Here is a 27390-nt window from a genome sequence, read left to right as displayed (position 1 = left end):
GTGTTCCCCTCAGTTGTTTTACCTCCTTGGCAGCTCTCCCAAAGACAGGCTGCAGAGCATAGCATTGGGAACTAACTTAGCAAAGCCCTTCTGCTCTGCATGCTAGAGACTTGGCACAGCAATTCTTATTTGAAATCAAAAGGAAGGGCCAGAGAGTAGCTAGAAGGTAGAAGGTACCCTGAGTTTTGTGGAAGAACTTCAGTGATTGACTAGGGGTGGGACTCTGAATCCTGTGGGTAAGTCTAGGGACAGTTTACATTACTCATCTGCGGGCTTCACAGAGTCAGCAACTGCAGCTCTTTTGGGGTAAAAGGGAACTTCCTTAGCCCACGAACGTTTGCAGGAACAGTTCGAAGGTCCCTCTGCAAAGTCAGGAGGAATGGGGTGGTAACGGTGTTGCTCCCTCTGAAAGTGCAAAATCGCTTTAGCGGGTTTTCTAGTGTTTTCCCCTCTCTCTAATAGCATCTAAAAGAAATTGAGGTCCCACAGCAACTTAGGATGAAGTCCTTAAGCAGGCTTCCTACTTATTTGTAATGAAGAACTGTGATTATAAATTCCAGCTCAGACCCAGCTCTGATGAGAGAAAAGAGATTTCTCCAGAGTCTTAACAGCTCCAGACACCCTGCCCTTGACGAAGCTGCCAGTGGCCACGCTGCCATCCACCAACACAGCCATACCTCACCATTAACAGCTATTTGAATCTGACCTATTAATTATCTTGACACAGTATGTCCCTTTCTTTTAAAACCCTGATCTTAGTATTACGAATATAGAGCATCTCTTTACAATGAAGAAAATGTGTGCAAGCAACTTGCCTGAAAATCACTGTTTGGGTGGGTGTTAAGAGTGAAAATTCAGAAGGAAGTGCTTGCTGTCACTCAAGAGGGAGCTCACCAGCCCACTCTCCCTGAGAGCTAGTGGAAAGTGAGACACCAAATGTCAGCTGAAAACGTCTGGCACCACTATGCTGCAGTCCTAGTCTAAATTCATCCTGTAGCCACTCCAAGTATGAACTTCAAGCTAGTCTTTCTACATAAACTGTACAAAAAAAAATACCCTCCCCATATTAGCTGCTTTACCAAGAGGAAAAAAAGAAATGGAACTTTGTGAATTAAATTACATTCACTTCTTTTCTCAGGCACAAAATAGGCTTGCTCAACACAGTAATTTATTAATTTTAAATGTCCCTATGCAAATGAGTTCCCTGGAATAAGATAACATCCACTTTCCTTTTTTAAAAATAATCTAGTGCTTTTTATGTTTGAGATGATGGCAAGATGTCCTAGTGCACTTGAAAAAAAAAATACTGTGCTCTGTCTTTTGCAGCAATGTATCATAATTATTCAGCCTGCTGCCATAATTAATAATAGAAACCAATGAATTAAGACACTAATAATCACCAGATGTTCAAATGGAGAACAAAATACTTTCAGCTTGTCAGCATATATATGTGGGTTATGCTGTATATGTTAAAGCTATCTCTGAACTTTTGAAATTGAGAAGCACTTTGATTTACAACATCTGTGAACGTATCTTTCTTATTTGAGAAGACTGCTTGAAATTAGGCAAACTGTTAATCATTTTCCTGCACATAACAATTCCATTTGTCTACTCAGAACTAAATGTAACCTTTCTTTTACCTTCATTTGGGGATTTTTTGTGGTGATAGTCTATCTGTATTCACTGGCTAGACACAGGTATCTTACCCCAGAGACAGTACAGACCCCTAGCAACTGAGGCTCCTACACACGTGTGTAGGTGCTACCAAGTAGCTACTGCAATACAGTGTGCAATACAACCCCAAAATAGCACAGCGATACAAGTAGACGCTAGCAACCATTGCTCATATGTCTGAACAGGAACACACAGCAGTATTAGCCAAGGTGAGAGAGAAGAGAAGAGAAAAAACCACCAAGCGGGTTAACATGTTGCTCCAAGCCATCATTTTCGCAGTGTTCAGGTGCTCACATCAGACACAACTCCTCCTGGGGTTGACTGTTTCATTCACGGAGGCAAAGCAGGCTGTGGTCTCACTTTGTCTGACCTCCTCTGCTTCCTCACCATTGCATTTCATCCATTTACCCCTATCGAGGCCACTGGTAAAACAGCAGTCACTGCTGCACAAGCACCTCCACACCTGATGTGAGGACATCAAGAGATGACACACTGACCTCTTCCTTCAGCAGTGTCCTGGTTCAGCTAGGACAGGGTTAAGTTTCCCCAGCAGAGAGAGAGGGGGAAGGGATCTCCAGGAGGGTTATTCATACCATGTCAGGTCCCGGTGAAGGAGTGTGGGAAGCTTTCCTTTGTGGCTTTGGTAGCGGGGAGCATCGCGAGCGAACTGTCAGTAACCACTGTGGTATTTCTTGGTATATATTTTGTCTTGTTTACTGTTATTGCTGTTTATTGTTGTTATCACTGCTACTGCTGTTGTTCAGATTGCTTATTACACTGTTATATTAAATTTCTTCTTATTTTAACCCGGGGTTTGTGCCCTACTTGTGTCTGAGGGTGGGGCAGGGACAATGGCAACATGGTCTCCGGTCCCAGCAGGGCTTAAACCAGCTCAAGCAGCTTCATGAAGTGGTTCATCGCTGTGTGTGAACGGCACCTGCCTGCTCCACAGTCAGGCAGACTGGAAACGTCTTCATCTCTGCACATAATTTCTGTGTTAGATGTCACCGAGTCACCTCTTAATACTTCTGTGGATAAGCTACACAGATGGAGCTCTTTAAGACCGCCACTACGGCGGCCGGTCTTGAGGTCTGCAATCATCACTACAGATGTGATTTAATGATGCAGGGCTGTATTGTGGATTTATCAAAACCCTGGGTAAAGGGGCCCTTACAGTTTGTGCTTCCTTCTTTTGTGCCGGGATTGAATAAATCTGCGTTAACCCCATTCCTAGAATAGAAGAAATCCCTCTTTGTGCTAACTCAGATAGTCTTTGGTTTTGGCACACTGCTGATGTTCCCTTCACTCAGTTTCCTCTGCCTAAAAGAGATGCCACCAGCCCCATGGGAGCAGCTTCCTCCCCCTTCAGAAACCAGCCATGTAAAGGAATAAAGTTGTAGTTTTTCTCCTTGCATATGATCTCCTTAGGCAGCTCATGACAGAGACCTTAGAGGATGAGTTAACCTTATTATTATTATTGTAATTCTGTGTTGAAAAAAAGTTGGTGCCACTTTAGAGATTTGTGAGGTTCCCTCCAATTAGGCTGCGTGCCTGAAGGCAGAGGGGCGAATGCTGTATCCATCACACACAGCACGGAATGAGTGGAGTGTCACCCCTCTGTGAGAAATCCCTCTCAACTGCTGGGCTGACAGCTCGCTTTCCCTCCCACATGCCTTTCCTCGAGCTACTCATTACTGACAGTGATGGAGGGGGTCAAAAATGGAAGGTGGGAACTGGACCAAGGCTCCTCTCTATGTCCTCCCCTCTGAACAAGTACACCTGAGATTTGCAATTTGCTCTTTAACACCAGACTAAACAGGTGGAAATACCATCCCACTATGTGGATGTTAGCAGTAGAAGATGCTTCTTTACATGAGCAAATCGTGTGTCCTTCAGAGGAAGCAGGCATGGATCTACAGAACGAGGCAGAAGGTGGCCAGGAGGGATGCTGACATAGAAGCATCTCTACGTTCAGCGCTATCTTCTGGGGCTCAGGAGCCAGACCATCGTCCCTACCTCACAGTCCCATGCAGCACGTAAAAACATACTTCTCCCTAGCAGCAAAACCAAAGAGCAGCTATTCACAGCCGTTCCCGGTCTAACTGTAGCCACACAGCAATATTACTTAACTTAGTTAAGTGGTGATTAAGGAACAAACTCCCCGAACTTGACTGAGTGGTGTCCTGCTGTTTCTGCTTTGTGTGCTACTATGCAATTTCTATATCAAAGCAGCCTTGCTAGTGCAGCACTTGGAGAGCGGCTTATTTATATGTAGATGTGGCTATATGACATTTCCAAATGCCATACATTTGCATATGAAGGTTCCACTTTTTTTTTCTCCACTTCGAGTAAACAGAGTCTGCTGCAACTCCAAACCCGTGCTTTCACTCAGTTGGAGCTTTCTGAGAACTATCCTCCTTAAGAAGCTTAAACACCTCATTTTCGTAACTTGCCAACCTTGGCTATCAGTAGCGTCTATGGGCAGGTCTTTTGATTTATAGTGGTACCTTTGATACCAAACCGAGCACAGAGAGCAAAACTGCAAGACCTTAAGATTTCACACGAAATGGCTACAGATAATCTGCAATACAAATCAATATTTGCAAATAGGCCTCAGACGTATGATAGAAGCTTGTGGTCATCCTAAAAAAGGCTGTGGGTCACATTCATTATAGCTATAAAGATGGTATTGATTTTTGTCACTGATCTTTCACTTGAAAACAAGAGCAGGAGCTTGTTGCAAGAGCTGCTGGGGAGCTCTGAAACTGCAAACCCAACACAAAACCACAACCTTATGTAACGCTGGGAAAGCCAAGTGGACATTATATATTCAGCTTTCTCGTCAAAGAAAGATAAGGCTGAAGCAGATGGTATGTGGGCAAAGTTTCAACCCGAATATATTGCCTTCTAAAACCCAACAGTGCTAGGAAACAGACTAATTTTGTGACATGAGGCAGATGAATGCGTTACCTGCACATTAAAGAGCTGCTCAACGCAGGGCCTCAAGGTATGTGCTACAGAAGAGCTGGAAGAGCTCCCTGTTGGCAATGTGTGTATGGAAAAACAAGAATCCCAACACCTCTCACGTACCACCTAGCGACAGTAGTATGAATTATTTATAATACACAGATTGAGCCCTGTCCTCGTACACATTTGCACTGGGATGCGCAGCCAAGGGTGTGTGCTGAAGGAAGTGGTCTTTTGGCATCACCAGGCAGCATGGGAGTGCTGAGGGCATGCAGGGCGGACAGACATCGGCTGTACTCCTCTCTCATAGCTCAGCCCTGCTCCATGGCTGCGAGCAGACCTCCTCCATGTCCCCACTACCCCATGGGTTGGCAAACGCAGAGGTGAGGACGAGCTACTCCCTCGAGCCCCTGCTCTGCCTGCTGCCAGGGGGCTGTGACAGGGGCTTCCTGAGTGTGACAACAGGCACAACAACCCCCAGGAGTCACCATCACTGTGGTCTTAGCTTATAGAGTTTCACCCATGTGCCACTGCATTTCTGAAGGTCTTCATCCTCCTCCCCTGCCAACTAGTGGATAGCATCAAACATGAGAAATGGGATGAGGTGCCAGAAAGCTGATAAATACTTCTGTTACGGCCCTAAAAATAGTGAAGGGATATTTGTACCCTTCTGACACTTCTTGAAGAGTAGATGGATATGCACGACCTAAGTTTTAAGATGGGTGTCAAGAATACTGATGTGTGGAGGGAGCAAGATCGTTTTGCTGGCACTGCCCTGGGGGACAGCTGCATGACTAACGATGTCTCCCATCTCCTAGCCACGGGTGTGTGGGGAGGGGGCTCAGAGAGGGCTGCACCTTTGCTGCCCATCCAGAAAAAAAAGGATTTGGCTTGGTAGTGCAGCTTTGCCCACCTAGGATGTACCTCTTCCTCCACTTGGATGATGAAATGGGAGAAACGGGGTGCAAGCGCATTTAGTGCCTGGTGGGACACTGCATGGCTGGCTGGCAACATGGGTCACACTAGGGCAGGCTGTGACCAGCTGCAACTGCTGTGCTGCTCTGAAGGGCTATAGCAGAATTAAACTGTCTAAGGACATCTTTCATAAACACAGTGGGATAAAACATGCATATGTTCTGATGGAAAAAAATGCTAGATTGGGTAAGAGTTATAAACAACAATTTCAGTGCAGATTTGTTCTGAAGGACTAGTAAAATGAGGCGCTGTAGTGCCCTAAATTATGGCCTCGAAATTGCCACCAGGCAAACTTGTGCTCCACACATGAGCAAGCCCAGCATGTTTCTAGGTGTACACCAGTAAATTTCATTTAGTATTTCCAACCCACCTCTGGAAGTGCGGAAGTCAAATACAGTTTTTTCCTCTCCCCTCTAATCCCTACAATAACGTAGACTTCAAAGGTCTCCACTTCACACATGCACTGCCCACATGCACATGCCACACATGCAATGCTCTCTTTGGTACCTAACTTATGCAGTTGGCTGGCAGGAATTTAAGTACTGATGCAACTAACGGCTCTTCCGATTTTTAAGGACTACATTAATAAAAATTGCTTTTAAGCAATTTGACTGTGGATTAAAAAAGTATGCTTCCATTCTTGTGTGGAGATGCACTTATCATCTGCATCTACTTGATCATACTCACAGGAACATGTACATCTTATGCAAAACGAAGCTGCGTTTTCCATCAATCGCTCGCCTTGTCTCTTCAGCTATGTGAGTGGCTTTTACTGGCAGAAAGATCGGACAGGCAATCAATGAAACTAACCAGGAGCTTCATTTTGAGAAACTGCTGCAAATAAAAGTGCACCCTAATCCAATTACCAGGCTGTCCCCTAATTTCCAATAGGAACTCCAGGTCTGAATAGATTGTTTTGTGTGGAGATCAATGGATGGCAAGAAGCAGTATTTGAAAAGGTCTCTGACTTATATTTAGGCCTGCCAGCACAACATTATGAGAATTTACTTCTTGATTGCACACTTCAAACAAACTCAAAAAATTACAACTGAAAGCAAGCATGAATGGCAAAACTGTCAGAGAGGTTTGATGGAAGGCATGGAGATGGAAAGGTTACCCCAGTACGTGACAGCGCAGACAAGTAGGTCAGGGACGTCGTTCTGGCCACAAGGTGTTTCCTTCAGTCCTTTTGACAACCTGAAGGTTTTACAGCCCTAGTTTTGAACTAACTTTATATTCAGTTTTGATTACTAAAAGCAGTCTTTTTTCCTTTTTTTTTGTTCTTGGGGGGGGGCGCATGTCAGTAAGGTGCTGCCAAGCTGGAGTGTGTCACCCATTTGGCTGCCTTCCCGCCTTTCTTTTTTTCCAAGGTAGCATCTGTGCTTGTAAAAACATGCTGCCCAAGAGAATTCATGCAGGAAACTGAAGAAAGAGCTGCAGAATTTGAGGGAAGTGTGTGTAAAAAAAATAGGAGACTGAAATAAAAATATGTAAATCCTATATGTAGCATTTTTGAATGCTTCCTGAATCATGTGTCTGGCAAATCTTTTATGCATATCCTGGTTATTTTAGTTGCCAGAACGTGACCCTGAATGGCCTCTGACTACTTAGAGATATGTTTGTTGTTGGCTAAAAGCATGGTTTCAGCCACACTTTTCACTGCTTTTGTTCGGGCTATTCAGAAAAGTAAATACATTTTATTGGCATGTTGGAAAACTGTGATCACTGCTCCACACAAAGCAAAACACTACACTTGCTGAGGGATGAATCCTGCTCAGTTTGTCTCTATTTTTACTCACCTGTCTCCCCTGGGTCCTGTATTGTAACACTGTGATGGTAATGGGTCCACACAGTGTACAACTTTGCTTTCTCTATATGCCCAGTTCTACTGTTAAAATCTTTTGTGTCTGCTCAGAGGATCAGTTTTTAGCAGGCTATAAGTTAGAAATTCCAACTCGGTAATCAGGTGTTCAATATGTTTCCTTCCCCATGCTTGAAGCTGGAAAGATATCCCTTACTATTCCCAATTTTAAGTGTAGGTGAAAATGGTAAAACAATATAAAATGCCACTCCAGCGTTTTCTTTTGCTATATTCTTTTACCTAATTTACCAAAGATACACTTTGTTTCCCATCTGTCATGAAACTGCAAAGGCAAGAAAAAGCTGAAACCTTTGCCTATTCTTGGTTTTGCAACAAAAGTGTCCAATCTTGCCGTACAAATTTAAGTTTTTTGTCTACTACTCAAATGCCAAAGGTGTACCAGGCAATAACTGGTATCTGAGATGTGGAGAGATCACCCCAAGTTGCAGAACATACTTTGTGCCTATCAGTAGCCTCAGGAGCTGAAAGCGTCCCCTCCAGGGCGCTCATCACACTGAAGACACTGTTTCAGAGCCGTCACCTCTCCTGGTCTGATGACGGCAAACTCTTCCAGAAGCACAATGTCCTTGAAGTGACTTCTCCATGGACTCAGCTCGCTCTGCCTGATGCCAACTACAGATGGGGTCTGCTTACCTTGTGATGTCCATCTCCCATCAAACTCTTCTCTTCAGACCTCATGGCTCCCCCCACCATGTATTTTGGCGTGACAGAACACAATGTGAGCACAGAGTTTGACCTGCTTTCTTTCCATAAAGAGCAGAATAGCTTCTCTACACCTCAGAGGTCCTGAGATTCATCACTGGTCACACAGCCCATTTTGAAGCACAGCCAGAAAACTATTAAGAACATCTTTTTTATAAATGAATACCTGCATTTACTATTTTTATGCACCCTCACCCATTATAATTGTCTTACAGAAGTACCACAGACATGAGCTGCAGAGATGGCATTTGTGTAAGTAAAGAGTTGGTATTTTATCTCGGTGCTCACTCCTAGAGCTAATATTCAAAGTGGGAGAAGCTGAATGGAAAAGAAAGGGCAATTTCAGGAAAAGGAAAATTTACTAAGTATAAAAATGGATGAAAAAGCAATACAGAGAAATCACAAAGCCATTAAACTCAATGGCCATTCTCCCACTAGCTTTAGCAAGGCCAGAATTTTACCTACTGCCTCTTTAAATCTTATTCACTTTTATAACAGTGTTTTAAACTAAACAGCTGACAGCCCTCTGCCCAGCCAAGGCCCTTTAAATCACTGAAATGCAGGACGGAAAAAAATCCGCAGTGCCAGATGTGTTTAAAAACAGTCGCAGTTCTTGTTGAGTCAATCTGCAGATGAAAATGTTTAGCATAGATCATGCCTGACAAAACACTAATAGTTTATCAGTTTTGATATTATAGACTAATAACAAGCCCTTCCATGGCTACTTCATTTGCAGAGCACAGAGACAGGCTAGACTTCTGCAACTTGATTTCAGAACAGTGGTTTTTATTTAATCCTTTCCCATCCTAGCTAGATGGAAGTTCACTTCCATTATTAAATGAAATTGTAAATGAAATACCCCAGGGAGGGGGTGTTTTTGATGTACACCTGACAGAGCTTTAAACCACAGACAAAATAAAAGAGGGAGATTAAAACCATAGGGAGGGGCTTATTTTTTTTTCTTTCTCCTGAAAAATATTTTGTTATTATGTAATGCTGTCTAAAATGGCTAAGGCTGGTGATAGCAGCAGTAGGCAAAGAAGTGCATTTCGATTCAGTGCTGATAACATTCTGAAATGCACTGCCACTTGTTCTGTAATAGTACATTTTGTCTACAGCCATTGTATTTCCAGGAAGAGAGTTTCACACTAACTTAATGCTCATGGGTACATGGCAAAATGACAGCCCAAGTGTGTAAGAAGTCACTTGTTAAGCAAGTAAATGCTGCTTTTCAAACCTGAGTTATTAAGAATGCTTCCGCTTGTTCAGCGGTACACATGTGTGACTCCAACTGCTGAGCCTGGGTTTCTCCCAAATGCAGGGAAATGCTTCTATGGACAGAAGCATGGGAGAAGGTATAGCAAATATTCAAAAGGCTGCATCTCCCACAGCGTTTCCTACTTCCTGTGAACCATTTCTGTTTTTCTTAACAAATTTCTGTCACTAGTGGTTTCAGTGTCTCATACACTAAAAGTTAAGGAATACAAAAAGAAGAGCTACACTGCATTGCTCAAACAATCAGTGCAAGATGCGAGTCTTAGCAGATGTATTCAATGAAAAGAAGTGGAACCATCAGCAAAGTGAAACCGATGTGGGAAGATATTTGTCTGTCTCTACTCAAATCTATTAAACTAGGCAAAAATTGCTACTTGTCTCCATGTAGTCTAATTCTGAAGGGCTATTAAAAATAAACACACCAGCTCCTTCTTTTCTTCCCCAACCATTATTTCTTTTCATTCTACCAGATGTATTTATATTTCCTGAACCTAGGTGAAAGCCTTTGTTATTTTAAGGCTCAGGTTACCATTTCACGTGACTAAATGATCAAATTATCTTGTGTTTGTATTGTAATTTGACATGATGACACTCCTTCTAGAAAAGAAGATGTTTCAGTCAGTTCCAAGTAGCAAGTTTCCTTACTATACAACTTATTTATTACAACTGTCACATGCTTTCATCTCATGGTATTTAGATATCTAACGTTTCATAAAGAATGCCAAAACATACCATGAAACAAAATTCTGAAGAAATCCAGTCTGATGAATATTTCAACATTTTTTTTTTTTACATTTCAGACTAGATCAAACCCAAATATTTATATGTTGATGTTTCCTGAAAACAGATATTCTAGCATTCCATTATGACTAACTCTCAAATCGTTGGGAAGGCTCTGTAATTCCTAACAGCAGATTTACAGATTTTACATATTGCTGCTAGGCATAAAAATACAGTGTGGTACTCCTTAATATCCATCAACTAATTCAAACTAGTGTTGTGGATGGCAAGCGGCTGCTGTGCACCATCTAGAAGACCATCCTTCAAGGATGACTCTTGAGCTAATCAAAGTGCCTGGAGCCCAAGGAAGGGTGGAACTGAGGGTGAGGGAAATTCCTCCCCAAATACAGACAACGAGATTAATTTTCCCAGCCTACTCTTTGGGGACAGAATCTTGTCTCAACTACTTTTTTTTTTTTTTTTGCCTTCCTTTCTTGTAGGGGAGGCAGAAGGGTTGAGAAGGGAAAGTAGATGCTATCAAGAGGAAGATGCCTACACCAAAATGTCAAAAGGTTAAAGATAATTGGTGTCTACTATCTTTCTGATATGTGGATGAAGTGCTAGGAGTTACAGACCCATACCTAAAAGAGCAGCACAGCTGACACAGGGTGAAACCCAGACATCGTGGCAGAGAATAGGAAGAGGCACGTCTGCCACTGCCCTGCATCACAGTAAGTCTCAGACTGTACCCACACACTTTTGTTGGTCACACAGAAGAAGGAGGTTGCACAGTTTTTCTAGACGCCAAAGGGAGAAGAATCTAAGCTTCTCTGTGACTTGTGATGTGAAGTGGGTTTGGGTCTGTCTGCAGTGAATTTAAGTACAGATCTGTGAAAGCCACTTCATGGCCAGACTCTTCCTGCTTTGTTGGATGGAGTTAATATGAAGCCCTTTTATTTAATGCTGGTGTATCTCAAAGAAGTGGCCTGCAAGTGTATCTCATCTAAGAAGTGGCAAAGATACAGTATTAACTAGGTGCCACAATGTAATTTAGTCAGATATAAAATGACCTTTTTTTGATAACTGTAAATCCTTTCACAATGGCAGAGCCTGCATGCTCTGCAGGGCCAAGTATTACGGTGCATATTTCCACATTTCAAGGCAGTTGAACAGTGGCTGTAGAACATGTTGCTTAATTTTCATTTCCATAAACCTCTGAAAACAAAGGTTGGGAAAAACAAATTCTGGGAGTGGCTTTAACTAGAGCATAACAACTAGCATGACTCCAAACCATGAAAGTGTCTCTCCAAGGGTCCCTTCCTGCATTAATTTATTCTGAGTATCTCTTGCCATTAGAGGTCCTATTTAGAAAGAAGGTATCTGGTTAAAGACAACTTGAGAAATCAGGCACAATTCAAGCTGTGTTGAGTTTTAGGGATCTCATTTTTATGTGTAAGCAGGAAAGTATCTTATTTTTCTGCAAGCTCTACCTCTCTTTGAGGTTATTTATTATTCTGATCAAAACACAGATACTGAGCAGAGGACAAAAAGATCAGTGGGTACTGAAAGGCTCATATTTGCTCAGGAAGATAGGTTTCTATGCTCCAAATAAGACAAAACATGTATAAACGATACATGATGTGTTTATGGGACACAAACGGAAGAATGTGTAGAAATGCCTATGTGAACTCAGGTCTGCTCATCTCTACTGCACATACAATTTCTGTTTTTATCCTTAACCTTTAACAGAACAAAATGTTACAGAAGACTGCTTGCATGATAGTGTAAGTGAAAAAACAACCAGTAAGGTAAACAGTCTTGGGGAAGCAGAAGAAGTGGGAGCCAACAAGCTTTATGTATTTTGTACAGTTCTGATGGAAACCCCAGATGGAAGAACAAAAATGCATTACAAAAACTCCACTCTCACCCCAAATCTTGATGAAACTTCACATCTGAATTCATTTCCAGGACTTAAATAATTCAGGGATGCTGACAACAGTAAAATAGTCTAGGCCAATTTTCTATTTTTTTAGGCTACCCATGCCACCATCATTGTTACAACTTGGTACTTGCTCTTCCTGTTTTTTTCTACAGATCTAATTCCTAGCCTGCATCAGGCTAAGAATAATCTACCTGGACTTGTGCAAAGCATTTGACACTGTCTCACATAACATGCTTGTCTCTAAATTGGGGAGACATGGATTGGACAGATGGACCACTTGGTGGATAAGGAATTGGCTGGATGGTCAGAGTTGCCGTCAATGGTTCGATGACCAAGGGGAGAGCAGTGACGAGTGGTGCTCCTATGGGGTCAGTGTTGGGGCCAGCACTGTTTATCATCTTTGTTGGTGACATGAACAGTGGGATCAAGTGCACCCTCAGCAAGTTTGTCGACAACCCCAAGCTGTGTGGTGCGGTTGACACACTGGAGGGAAGGGCTGTGCCATCCAGAGGGACCTGGACAGGCTGGAGAGGTGGGACCAGGCAAACCTCATGGAGTTCAACAAGGCCAAGGGCAACGTCCTGCTCATGGGTCAGGGCAATCCCAAGCACAGATACAGGCTGGGCCATGAGTGGATTGAGAGCAGCCCTGTGGAGAAGGACTTGGGGGTACTGGTGGATGGAAAACTGACTGTGAGCCAGCAATGTGCGCTCGCAGCCCAGAAAGTCAACCATGTGCTGGGCTGCATCAAGAGAAGTGTGGCCAGCAGGGCGAGGGAGGGGATTCTCCCCCTCTCCTCCATTCTCACGAGATCCCCCCTGCAGTGCTGTGTCCAGCTCTGGGGCCCCCAGCCCAATGACATGGACCTGCTCCCCTGTGAGGACAGGCTGAGAGAGTTGGGGTGTTCAGCCTGGAGAAGAGAAGGCTCCGAGGAGACCTTATAGCGGCTTTCCAGTCCTGAACGAGGCTACAGGAACGGTGGGGAGGGACTCTGCATCAGGGAGGGTAGGGATAGGACAAGGGGTAACCGTTTTAAACTGACAGAGGGCAGATATAGATTAGATGTAAGGAAGAAATTCTTCCCTGTGAGGGTGGTGAGGCCCTGGCACAGGTTGCCCAGAGCAGCTGTGGCTGCCCCCTCCCTGGCAGTGTTCCAGGCCACGTTGGACGGGGCTGTGAGCAACCTGGGCTAGTGGAAGGTGTCCCTGCCCGTGGCAGGGGGATGGGAACTAAATGATCTTTAAGGTCCTTTCCAACCCAAGCCAGTCTATAATTCTATGATGACATACCGAATTTTCAGACCACCAAGTTTCTATGGAAATTAAATAGCTTTCTTTATGATGTTCACTCACAACATTACTGAATTTGTTTTTTATGGGAAGAATGTACAAATGAATTCTGTAACTTCTGATTCACATTCATTAGTGACTAAATTAAGGGCTAAGCTTTACAGGCACAAATGGAAATGCTCTTTTTTCCTGAGCTACATCAGTCTAGGTAAAGAGATGTCTAGCAGTTCACCTGAGACCTAATTTAAGTTTTAATGCTAACAATTACAGGTTCCATGAGCATGACACTGGGAAATTGTAAGTAATGAAAAGGCACAATTTCTCTCATTATAAAACCACAAAAAAAAGAGAAATAAAAAAAAAAAAAACAAGGCACATTTTACAAAGCTTAGCATATGCGATTCAAAGTTAAAGAAGAACTCTCATAAAAAGTGAGGTATTCTCTTGAGGCTGGCAGATTAAATGAGAAATATTTCTCTCTCCTTATTTCTTGCTTTTAAAATCTCCATAAGCCTGTTTTGATTTTGCATGCTCCTCAGGAAAAGACTGTTAGGAGTAAGTGCTGTTAAATGACATGATGTGGCACACCAGAGTGCTGCAGCTTCCTTCCTGGCATGGGACTTGTTTGTGAGGCTATTATGTGACCTCTAGAACAGTGTGTCCGTCTCCTATTCAGAAAAACTTATGTACATTTCAGTAAGATGGAGCCAAGCAGGATCTAAAGATAAACTGAGTGTGTTCTATAGAAGAAAAACACTTAGGGTAGCCTATGCTGTAGCACCCACGTCTAGACAACTGCATTAATGGCATGTTTTTTTGTATTTTAGAAATAAAGCATCTGGTCCTCTTAATGACACATAAAAATGCTGGAGTGGGATTTAACCGCACTCCACCTTTTGAAAACCAGGACTTAAATTACAAAGAGAAGCATCCACAATTTTTCATTTCAAAAAGCACCCAGGACAAGTGAAGGTTTGGGTGCCAAGTGAGTAGTTGGGACTGACACTGATGGCTACTCAGACTTTAGTTCAGAAGTAGCTGACAAGTAAGATTTATTAACATACTAGCTGGCCTCTACTTTTTGCATTTTCTTCTGGATATCAACCACAGTGGAGGAGCTGCAAGGTAGCAGAAGGGCTGGAGACCACCATGCTATCAGAATATGGTGATCTCTCTTGCCTTTGAAAATAACTCAGAAGAATCCCAGAACAGGAAAAGTTTTCTTATCTGTGTTTATAGTACTCTGTAAATTAAACTAAACTACACACAGGTATTACACCCCAGTAAACACTACACCACCTTCCATGATGGTAAATTCTGAAAGCCTCCTGGATCCATGCTATGAGCTGGGACATTTCCCCTGCTCTACTTCTTGAAAACTTTTCTGCTAGGAGTGCCTGGATTACACAGGCAGAACAAGGCCAAAATATCTTCTCCACCTGATTCTATTAGGAAATTATTTTACAAGGAGATTGGCTCTGTTCTTACATCATCTTGAGTTTATGTGCCCCAGACTTCAGCTATTTGCAGACAGTAACACTTCTGAACAATCAGACACCTTAAAGGACATTTAGGCATGTGGGGCATAATAGGGTCACATCTTCCACAGCGAGATGCCCTCATTGCTTTCTTCAAGACACAGGCCAAAAAACTCTAAATCATACACCCTGAAATACAACTATACTGTTTATTCTTCTATGTAGAGCTCATCTGCCACCTTTTGTGGACTTTCACTGTGCATAAAACAATATATTTTCATAAAACCTCGTACTTATAAATGCAACTAATTTCAGCAATGTTTAAAAGCTTCTTATTTTTAAAGAAATGCATCAATTTTATTACTCTTCTACTCCCAAATTCCAAGTGTGAGTGCCTGTGCGTGTGAGTGCAGGTGGAGGCTGCAGCTAGAGAGCATTCATGCTGCCACACAGCTGTCAAAATATTAAAATGTGGGTTTTTTTAATTTTTAAGTGATTTGATAGAAAAACAGGAACACTTCCTAAATAATCCATTTGTTTAGTGTGACAACCTCTGACTTGGGAGTCTGCGGAATCAAAAGCCAAGCAAATCTGCATATGCAAGGATGCAATTTCCCGGGCATTTGTACAAAGCTGCAGATGAGAAATGGTTTCTCTCTAGCTGTGATGGATGTGTGGTGCTCAGCTCTATGTCTCACTTGCTAATTCCATTAAGAAGAAAGAAAAGCCTGGTTCACAAAGGCAGAGCAAAACTGCATGATAGTTTATATCCCAGAGCTAAGCTCTGGGGCTTTATTATTCTTCACCAGTTTAGGAAATGGCTGACATGGTAGTAGACACAAAATTTAATTTAAAGGGACAATGTCAAGTGCTTTACACTCAAAACTTAACCTAGTTTGAAAATGTTATAATCTGGAGAAGGAATCTAGTTTGAAGTTCTCATATTTTTTTCCTGGGGAGGGAAAAAAAAAATAGTCACTCTATAGAAATCCAGTGCTTCTGTCTGATTCCTGGCTGCTCCCCAGGCCTATTACAGACAATGAAGATGACTGTGACTGAATTTGGCGGGCTCTGTATCGAGCCTGTGAAGAAAGGGATGCATCACACCCCAGTGCTTCTCACATGTGCTGGGTCAGTGCACTGCTGCCAGTTCTCCACATTTTCTTTGATAGGCACGGCTTGTTCTCCTGTGCAAAGGGATTAGAAGTTAACGATGCAGAGTGTCGGGTTTTGGTAAAGTTTTAGGATAGTTTTCTTTTTTTCAAACATTAATATTACATTATATATATTCTGGAGTCCAGGACACTTGGACTTCTGAAGAGAGACTGAAGGGAGTCCAAGACTCTTTAACCGCGGAGGGGGAAATCTGCGATGGCTCCCACAGCCTTCATCCCACAGCCCTGGCCTCAAGATGATGTGTTGACACAGATGGATTTTGCCCCTTTTTGGTGGAGCATTCAGTTTGCTTGGGCAACACAGCCATCTGCTGGATTACTTGCCCGAGCACCTCCGGTAGTGCCAGGAAGACTTCAGTGCCAGAAAGCAGTCTGAAAAAGATCCAAGATTGTTGCATAGATTTGAAATCCCTTGGGAAACCACAGGGAAAAGCAGGGAACAGAGCAGCCACGAGCAGACACGCAGCATTTTGTGCTCGTTAGTATCTCCTGGGCACAGCAACAGCATCAGCAAGAGGGGCCACTGCACTGCCTGCAAGAGAGTCCCTGAACTAGCCAAGACCACACAAGGCACCACCTGAGGTTGCTGCCAAGGGCAAGTTGACTACCGCTGAGGAACACAAAAATATGGCTTGAAGTGACCCTTTGTGGATGAGCATTCTTCACCAAAAGAGACTATTGGGGCTGAAAATGCCTTCCTCTCCTTTTCATGAGCTTCGCTGCACTGCTGGCGTTAGGCTGCTGAGATCTGATCTAATCAATGCCTCATATAGGGTGGTTTTTCTGGCCTGGAAGATGATATTATTGAATAGGTCTATCAGATTTGTCAATGTCTTTGCTGACAATTTTCATGAATATATAACATTGAAATATGGCTCATCCATACTGACTTATTCTTAATAGTGCTCAAAACAGCTTGAAAAAAATCTCAGTAATTTGATAATGAGAAAGGATAAAACCAGTTAGGGGAATAATTGCTAATATCCAGATCTTAAAAAGGGAATATAAATATTGAAGAATAAAAATAAATAGGCAAATGAATAAACAAGATGAAAACTCCTTGATTGCCTAGACTCTGAATGCAAAAATGCCATCAAAATAGCCAACCTCTTTATGCATATAATGAGGAAATTTAAGAAAACATTAATCACAGAACTTTCAGCTTAGACAGTACATTCCAAAACATACATTACACTTGAGATGTTTAAAAATGCTCTTTCATGGAAATTGAAAGATAAAGTGTATTTCTATTGGATTTGAGGGAAAAATCCCACCCATTCATTTATTGACTAAAACCAAATCTTATTTCTCCAACTTGATCAACGTCAGCAATCTGCCATTTGTTGAAGAGAGTGAAAATCCCCCAAGTCTGATAAATACTTTGTGGTTTCAGCAAAATGAGAGGCCAGAACTGCACAAAGAGAGACACAACCACACCCGCGCACAGACGCTGTGCTGACACCTACCGCACGCGCAGCCATGGCAAGGGTGGACTGGTGAACCTGGAGAGGGGGACGCTGCCAGAGAAGGGCACCCACAGTTCACTCTCCCCATGTCTGCCTTGCTGAAAAACGGGACACTGCTTTTTGGGCGTGCCTGACATTAGTCAGGCATTTCCAATACTCCAGTAAATCTTGCCTGTGTAAAGTAAGAGACCTTAAAAAACCAAGGCGATGCAAACTTAATGCAAGGATTTACGCTCCAAAGAAATGAGTACTCTCCTTTTTGCAAACTGAAAGCTTTGTGCGTTATTTGCAAGTATGAAAGGGCTTGAAGGAACAGGAGCGAGCAAAGACACTGATTGAACAGACGGTTTGAATAGTTCGATATGAAAAAAATCAGCTGGGTGTTGGGACTTGTGGTTGTTCGCAAAGCTGCTGCCTTTCTGGTACCCCACATTGAGCGTGTGGGGGTGTTTATGGAAAAACTCGCACCACTCAGCTACCACAATCTCTGCAAAGAGCATTTGGCGCTGCTGTATTAGCATAATTGACAACATCAATTATGCCCACTGCTATTTTCTCCCCTGGGAAAGTCAGTCCATAAAAGTCAATGTTTTTAAAAGCGTGTAGTGCTCACGGTCTCGGCGATTTTTAGTGCCATTAAATGGTAGAGAACAAAGGTATTCTCTGGAAAGGCGCAGGCTGAGGGAAATTGATTCAGAGGCATGACGGCTGAGGAACTGCTGCTTTTTCACACAAAGCTCCCTATGGTCAGGGCAGCATTTCCCTTCTGAGGAGATATGAAGGTGTGAAAAAAGTAGCACATACCACATTCCTATAATAGCCATCATCAAATGTTTCTGCACTTGAAAGAACATGAGGACTGCATGGAGCTTCCTGCCTGGCAAACACTGAAGCCTGAATGTTCACTGAGCCTCGGTTTTATACTGCTGTCTTCCTTTTTAGAACTATTTCCGAAAGACTGGAGCTGTTACAGTTTTTTTGATACAGTGGTCCCTTTCCCCTAGGGTCTCCTGGCAGGGTTATGCCACAAACATTTGGGGACACAGGAGGCATGTGGATTGCCCTGCATGAACTTGTGACTTTCATCCTATATGCTGTCACTGTATGTAAAAATGAAAAATTTAAGCCAGAATAGTAGTTAGGTGCACAAAAAGAAGACATCAGCTGGTGCAAATGACTGTGGTTCAGCTTACATCAATGGATGGTACCTACTGAGATCCACCCAGGGGACACAGCCACTGCCCTCGAGAAGGCCATTTGGGGCTTGAGTCATACCAGAAGCCCTGAGAAGCTGCTTGTTGAGGTGTAAGGATGGTGCCTTTCTGTGCCAAAAAAGTACCTACTGGACCTCACTGGTGATTCAGAATGTCTCCATCTCTCGCATGGCTCTCACAGAGTGAGGTGCCCTGTAGGCTCCTCTTCACAGGGTCCCGTCACCTCTTGCTGGACCATCTGCTCCCATAGTCCTTCTGACCTCCTGTCACTTGGAGACCATCTCCACTACAGACCTGCTCCTCCGTGCCGTAGCTCTGCCATCCTCCCTGCCCAGTCACCCAGTTTCCTCCTGTGTTCCCTGCTTGACTCCTAGACCCTGACAACGTTTTGCTGCAATCAATTTTCTTCTACCCACCATCTCTCAAGCGTGGGCTGAAATATCATCTCTCTCCTAAGCAAGAGCTGTTCTCTTCCTCCTGCCCACTTGAGCGGAAGGTGCCTTCTGTGCGCCTCTTCCTCTGTGACCCATGACTTGGCTTTCTCTTGTCGTCGCCGTGATCTCCTCTGCCTCCCTAATCCTCAAAATGCCTTTCCTGCCTTCTTGTTACAATTCAGTTGCTTCATGCTTAAATGTGCTGTCTCCTCTCTAGGTGACGTGGGTCACTGCTATCCCTAAAGCTAAACCACCACACAGTAGAGGAGTAGGACAGGTTGCACAACATTTAAAAAGGGCCTGCAGGCCTTCATCTTGACTTGGGAATGCCAGTGCTCTCCTCAGTTCTCCATCCAGGAAGATAAAAGGATTTAACACAACAATATTCCTTGCCCTTACTTCCAACTTAAAATAAATCATTTTGGCCTACTTGGCTGCACCTCCTGCCTGTCACAGGATAAACCTCAGCCCTTCCAGCCTTATAAGAAAACTGACTGCTGCCTCCCAGAAAAAAAAACTGAGAGTAATCAAGAGTTTGGGGAAAGAGACTGAAGACTTTTCTCTCTTTGCATGACGCTCTTCACCCATGGAAGGGCTCCTTGGCAGTAGCAAATACCTGGACCAAAGCTCATCTTTGATCTTTTGGAAATTAATCTCAGCTTTTACTTTTCATAGAAATTTCTACCCTGTCTGCTTCATGCTGCAGCCACCTCCAACACCTAGCACTCCTCTGCCTCACCGAGACATCATTTATTCACAGCTCTATGTTTTAATCATCACGCACCATTTTTAAGTAGGAGCAGAACAATCGTTTCTAATGGCTGGGTACTCTATTAGTGCAGGAATGTCATGCACAAAGGGCCCTCACAAGAGATGACCAGCTGAATTAACTACAGCCAGAGGACTCTCCCTGTGAGAAATGTTAAGACCTGTGAAACCATCAGCTGGATTTTACCTAAGCCATGCAGCAAGCTGCTCAAGTAAACCCAGCGATCTGTACCTACTCTCTCTAAATACTTTCAAAACACAAAAATATCACAAACTTAAGCAATGAATGCATCACCTGACCCATTTTCACAATACCTTCCCAAAGGCTTGAATTCTCAGTGCGAGCTGTGAATATTTGCATGCGTGCTCACACACACATTCAATTTCTAAATCAATCCTCCCAGGCAAAGGGTGTGAAAAATGTCTCCCAAACCTCACTAGTATTTACATGTTTTTAATTTCAAATGCCATATAAGGCTATTCAGCCATTATATTTTATTGTAGCTTTGAAACAAATTAAAACCATTTATCACTTAAAAAAAACATTTTAAGAACCTTATTAACTTCCGACAGGTAATATTATCTATTATGGCAACGTTTAATGGTATCGCAGCTGTGCTATGCTCTGGATTTTCACTTTCTTAAACCTGTATATAGTGACAGAACTACATATAATCCAGTGCACTGATACAGTAATTTTCAATAATGTCTGCTAATTCTGCTAAATAGTTTACAATACTTATTTCCACTGTCAAAACAGGTGTTTTATGGACAGAATATCTGTACATTGATAAAAATGGAAGAAGCTCATTTATTAAGAAGAAAAACAATTTCTAGCAAAAGAAAGAGTAATGTGAAGACAGTGTTTACCTAATGCGAACCAAGAAAACCATACTAGAAGATGAGGACGCCTCACCTTAGCAAATGGAGGAGAAAAGAAACTTACACAGTTCCTGTGAATTGTGATTCTCACAGAGTAAGAACCGTACCTGCGTAATCTGTTCTTGCGTAATGCCCATCTTCTGATTTTGTAGTTGTTGTAGTATTATCTGTGTGAAGAGAAATACGTTGAATCACTTGGGGAGCCTGTATTTGGTACAGACTATGCCCCAACCATCAGTGCCCAGGCAAACGTAGCCTCGCTTGCATGCACAGCATCGCTGCTGGCTGCAAGGCTCCCCTGGGTCTGCCAGGTGAAAACAGCACAATCCGGCTTTTTGGAATGAAATATGAAACATCTTCCATTAAGAAAACACATTTTTTTCCTAACAATATGTGATAACAGATTGCAGCTGGGATAAATATATCAGTATGAAGCAGGAGTTGTCACTTCTGCTCTATTTGAAGTAATTGGGGAGTTTTAATATGTACCCTGAAATGAACTGCCACGTAGGGTGGTTAACTTTAGAGAGTTAGGAATAAACTAGAATATGTTTAATACACCTGTATAGTATGGCTTTGTAAGTAGATGTACTGAGGATTTATAGGTCAGAAGCTAAGGGGGAAAAAAGCTATTAAGAGTCTGAGCCTCAGTAGACACTTTATTTACAGGAGCTATTTAAAGGCAAATTTCCTTCATTTTTATCTTAGAACAAAATAGAGTTTTTAAAGTCAACTCAGGGGTTACAGGTGATGTAGTAGGCATAAGCTGGGCACAGAGAAGCACGGCATTCATGGAGAAACACAGTCTTGAGCTGCTATTGGTAAAATTTTCTTCTGGGCACCTTTGGCATCCTGTGGGCCCAGCGCAGATCACATGAGAAACAAGCACCAGCACTGTGATCAGGAGCACATCTTTGGCCTCCTGAGACTGCTTCACGCTGCTCCAGTGAAGGGAGCAACAGAGGATCCACCCTGGGTGGCAAAACATATCTGAGGGGCTCTCCTGCTGTCCTGCTCTGACTCCTGTCCAGAGGGCAGAGCTCTGGGCAAGCTGCTCTGGGCAAAACACAGGTGCCTGATTTTGAAACCAGTGCAGGGCTGGACAGTCCCCTGTGGCTGTGGGCAGGGTGTGGGCAGGGTTATGCACACCACTCCTCACCCCTTGCTTGGCATCTGTACTGTGGAGGGCTCTGCCCCCTCCTGCAGCCTGTGCTCTACAACATAAATTGCAAGAGTCTAATGGAAATGTAAGAAGTGCCAAATAAGAAGCCAGACCTGGGTCTTTTTTTCCCTGAACAAGAATTGAAAACATTCTTTGAAATGAGTTTTGTTATGAGAGTTACCTTGACATCGACCCAAAGACATGACTTCAATTTTCTCCTGTTTCTGGCATGATGCCTCTTTGATTTGACATGCATTATCATAAGATTTCCCATCGGAAGCACAAAGAGGATTGAAGTTGGTTTGAGAACAGTCAATGTTGCACACACACCTGAAAAGATAAAGCAAGAGAAAAAAGAAGAGGCTAATATGAGAAAGTTTTTTCATGACATCATAAATACATCTCAGAAATAGAAGTGTTTGTATTTTCCTGACTGCACAATGCAAATCAACAGAATGAAAGTGGAAAGTTCTGTCAAGAGGTCATTTGTATTTCTGGATGGAAATGAAATGCAGGGAGAGGGAAGAGACACAGAAAAGAAAAGCAAGCAAATGGAAAGATAAAAAAGAGTGTTACAAACGGAAAACTAAGCCACAGCATTTCCACTTGTAATTTCTTGTAAACCAAAGAACACACAAGCAGATATGCAGATTACTCAAGCTGCTGCGCCCTCTTGCAATTAAAGAACCCACAAAAATTCACCTCTGTTGAGGTGCTGCCTGTTGTATGCAACACTGCATAAATGTAGTTTTATATTGATTTATGATTTGATTCTGATAATAATTACAGCCCATGTAGGCACTCTGATCATAATGAAAGATGCGATACTGAAGCCTCATCTCACCCTACTGAGATAAAACCACCTGCCAAGACGGAGACTGACAGCAGTGATGTGACTATACTCTCTGTGCCCGGGGGGGGTGGGATCTTCCTCATCTCCTGGATGTGGTGGGGCTACTTGCTATAAATACCAGGGGAATGATGTTTTTAGGAGAGACTTTGTGTACAAGTGCTTTCTGAAGCATTTGAATAACTCAGCAGTCAAAAAGCCTTACCCAGGTGTCAGCCAGGAAGATCAGTGTCCACTCCCAACCTGGTGACGTGCTCTGTGCGGGGTGCAGGCTCCCACGGTTGACAGCAGAGCATGGGCAAGTATGGGTAGGGTAGCAGTGGCCCTGTCCTCAGGGAGCTTAGAGGCATCTCCAGAGCCACAGAGATCTAGCTCATGAGCTCCTGGACTGCCCTGAGATGTGCACCAAAGCGCGGTGGGGGATTCACTTCAGAAGTCTGGTCCAGATCTGAACTAACATACTAATGTGGACACGTCCTGATCGCAGCAAGCCTTGCCATTGCTCAGAAGATGGAGAAACCCAATTACTTCCATCAACAGCAGGCTGCAGCCTTTTTTCTTTAGGTTTCTCCTATTTCATTATCATTAGCGATGTCAGACACCCTTGGGGATCCACGAGGGAAAGGCATGTTAATCTTCTGTCCCCCAACTGTGCCATGTAACAGACATCTCAGCCTCAGCAATGCTTACATTAACACCAACGTGATCTTGCTCAGGGACAAAGCCAGAGGTCTAACCTGGCAGCTGCTTCAGCTTTTCTGAGCACGTAATTGCGCACATGCTGCTATCTAAACTCTTCCCGGCTCCTTCTGACATTTAAGGCAAAGTAATGTGACCGATGCTTTATCTCCAGCCCACTGGTTGCGCTGAACCTCACAGCGCCGACTCCACAGCTCTCCCTTTGGAAAGTTAAGTAATGGAAATGTCAGCCTCTAGCCTCACTGCTTGATTTAAGAAAGCATTTAAAAGTCAGTTCACCTCCCATTTGCAACAGATACCTGGACACCTCCGACCACTGGAAGTGTAGAGGGATGTACGTAAGAGAAAAACTTTGGTGGAAAGAGGAAGCATAGGAAATTAGACAGCATGGGTCAGATCTCTCCATCACCCCCTTTGGCCTCTGGCCTCCGCAAACGTGCCCAAGGTGATGAAAATCAGTGGAACTGGTAGTCATCTTCTTTTAGTTTTTTGGGGTTTTTTTTTAATGTTGGGTAGGTCTGTTTTCCCCAAATGTTCACAAAATACAGAAAACTCCTGCTCAAAAAGAGGCCAACTAAAAAGCTGTGGTTATAAATTAAATTACATGATTTCATAACTAGTGGAAGAAAAAAGTCTAGCTCCCTCTGTAACAATTTCCCCACACTGGTGAACACACAGAATATAAGAAAAAATCCAGTCCATTTCCTGAGAACCTCCTTATCAGCAGAATAAGAATGTTCTTTTCCAATGAAATGTTAACCGTTGTCATATCTTCCTGCAGCTGTTTCCAGCTTCCCACCTTAGTCAAACTCACTTCATTAGGAAACATTTACTGCTCAAGTAATAGTAATTCTTTCCACGTAGCTCCACCATTTGCATTTCAGATGGGACACAATCAGCCATATGCTCCTTTTTGTAATAAAACAGCTCAGAAACAGCTTCACTTCTCTACATTTTGCTACAAAAAATGAGTGTAGGTTAATATATATTATGTCTCAAGTCAAGATAAAATTAAGTCAACGAGAAAATTAAAACAAAAGGATGCTCTTTAGGGGAAATCTAAGCAACTTCGGATGCAATTTCAGAAATGCCTAGGGGACACAGGAACCTATGCTCAGAGTAAGACACTTAAGAGACATATTTTTAAAGGTGTTTAGATGCTTAAAGATGCATGCAAACACTTTGTGTGGGATTTTTGAAATCTCAGAGACCTATCTCCCACTGATTTCAAAGACCATTTCAGAGCCCACTAGGCATTTATTTGCATCTTTTGATACCATCCAAAAAAACAGAAGTTCCAAAATGTCTTTTCTGACCTCTTTCAGTAAAAGTGCAAAGAGAATCAAGATTTTTCTCAACTCCATTCTAAAACCTTGAATGTGAGACCAGCCTTTCTTTCCAAGCAAGATCTCTGTCGCTGCACACTGTATTAGGAGGATGCATCACACGAGCACCACGAACCACGGGCTACTTGTGCTGATGTCAGATGGCTCGTGTGCAAGGCAGAGCAGAAAGGGACAACCTCGGGATGAAACTCTTTGCTCAAGTCTTATAGGATCTCCTGTGTGAAGAGGGATTTTTAGGGATGACTAGCTGGGCGGTGAAAAAACACTACAGTAAACTTGTTACCCCAATCTCATTGCTGCAAGGATCTGTGTGTGCATCATCCACCCCTTGCACAGTTTTCAGTATACAGCTTCTAGCTTGCATCTGCGGTTTCTTACTGCTTTTGCACATATACACTCAAATCCTACTTTAAGGCTGCACACTTAAGTCAACATCAAATATATGTCAGGAAATGCTAAAGGTAGGATTGCATCAGGAAGATTAATGTGCCTGGGTTGCTGACTCTGTTTAATTTATAGTGCTCATCTTATCAGGGAAAATGACAGTATATTCAAACATGTTTTTTCAAACTAGAGGAACAAGCAGTCTGCCATTTCAACCATGCCCTCAAAGTTCAGAAGAATAAATTACAGAGAAGAAGGTGGGGCATTTATTCCAAATGTGCATGCCCAGGCACACGCGGCCGCAGAGCATACATCATCTTTAAGCGGGATCCAGTGGCGATGTAATAAATACAAAACGAATGGCACAACATATTTGATTGAATGAAATCCTGTAGCCATAGGTAAAGGTGCCTTCACTTCTTGAAGCATTATAAAACGCAGAAGGGGGACTGTCTCCTGTTAATCTAGCAGAATCCAACCGTGATGTCCCTGCTTGGCCCTCAGGGCGTACATAAGGTGACAGTCCTAATGGTGTACAAGACCTCAGATCCTGTGGGTCACAGGAATCCCCTATCCCAAAGAGAGCCTCGCCCCAACACTTGTCATGCCCAGAAATCCTGCCCTGCTCCTAGCTAGCACCCAGTGTTGGTGCTTCTCCTCTCACACTCAACCTGAAAACTGGCCATGTCCACTTCCTTTCACAAGTGACAAAACTGGAGCAGCCTCATCTCTTTTGGTTGTTTGCTGTACTGGTCCTGGGACTCCCCCCAGGTCCTCTTGCCCACACAGGGCTGCCAGCACACATCCCGCTGTCACACAGCTGGCCAGCAGGCTGGCTGCCTGCCTGCAGCATCCCGGTCCCTGAGGCACTTCAATACGCCTCTAATTTTAAGTAATTTGATCATTTGACCATTTTATCATCCTGGCTATGACTTCTGATTATAGTTATATCAATAAATCTATTAGGTTTCTGTGTTCCTAAGTGTAGCGCTGAAGAAAACTTGGCAATATAAAGGCTGACTGAGCTTTCCTCAGGCTCAAGAAGCTGTGAGAAGGTCAATGAGGTCTCCTAGGGGGTCACAGGATGAAACAGTACCCAAGAGCATATACAAAATACATGTGGTAAGGCTTAACTAAGCCTTCTGCAGTCAGAAAAGCAGCTTTAAAAGCATCTGTGAGGAAGGAGTGCTTCCAAGATGTCAGCCGATACCCTGCAGCTCCCCTGAGAAAGGAAGAAGTACTGAATGCTATCTCACAGGCCCATCGCATCTTTCAAGTAATGGACTCATATGCTAATTGATTAAAATTTGGGCTGTCACTGTAAACAATCATTAAACAAGGCTCACTTTCTTATGTCTATTCTTCCAGGTCATCATTATAGTCTCTGATGAATTCCACTTCTTTTATATGCTTTATTTTATTCCATTTCATTTCATTAAAATCTTGGAGGAGCTGAATGTCCAGCAATCCACTTTGTTATTTTGGTTATTTTGAAAGAAAAAAATCAAAGCAAACAAAAAAGACTGTCCAAAGGGCACAGTCCTTGGGGGGATTTTGGGCTACATACCCCAGACGCATCCTACAGCACAGGTGACACTGCTGGACCCTCTGATGAAAATATCACGTCAAGGCAGAACTGTAGACAGAGGTGGTATGAGGTAACACACTAGAGATACACACGAGGCTGCCTGTGGGAGGGCTGGCACAGGTGAACTAAGCCTGTCACAGGTAAGATGCTGACAGCACCTCTGTGTGCCTCACTATTGACTTGTGGGGCGCAAGCCGCTGCACCTCTGAGCTTCTGTCAAGTTCAATAAACAGCACAGGGCACCCATGCGCATTTTGGGAGTGGTCGTCACTATTTCACCTGTGCAACATCCTTCTTCCCTTCCCAGGGAAACGAGAGAAGAGTGCAGAAGTAGACCAGTAGTTATTTCCTGTACAGATCTTGGCCACAAAAAAAGCCCTGCCCAGACCTCAGAGAGGTCTGTGTCCCAGCAGGGACAGCGATGTGCTGCACCAGGCTGCCTGGCCAAGCTGGAGCAGCCAACTTGGCTTTCTGTTGAATTAGCCTCTGTAGAAATTAATGGGGTCAATAAACCAGGC

At 43.3% G+C, this 27390-nt stretch overlaps 1 protein-coding gene across 1 annotated transcript in view; it reads right to left on the bottom strand.

Annotated features, from left to right (window-relative positions):
* Nucleotides 1-27390, bottom strand: part of TMEFF2 (transmembrane protein with EGF like and two follistatin like domains 2) — a 132764-nt gene that overhangs the window by 13824 nt on the left and 91550 nt on the right. The window contains exons 6-7 of the mRNA XM_026852396.1: nucleotides 22187-22335; nucleotides 20951-21010 (exon numbers count right to left, since the gene is read on the bottom strand). Of these exons, the coding sequence (XP_026708197.1) occupies nucleotides 20951-21010; nucleotides 22187-22335 (209 nt within the window). The remainder of the gene's footprint in view (nucleotides 1-20950; nucleotides 21011-22186; nucleotides 22336-27390) is intronic.

This window comes from Athene cunicularia (assembly GCF_003259725.1).
Source record: "Athene cunicularia isolate RWA chromosome 7 unlocalized genomic scaffold, athCun1 chr7_part1, whole genome shotgun sequence".
NCBI classification, from domain to species: domain Eukaryota; kingdom Metazoa; phylum Chordata; class Aves; order Strigiformes; family Strigidae; genus Athene; species Athene cunicularia.
This window is presented reverse-complemented; position numbering and strand designations above follow the sequence as displayed.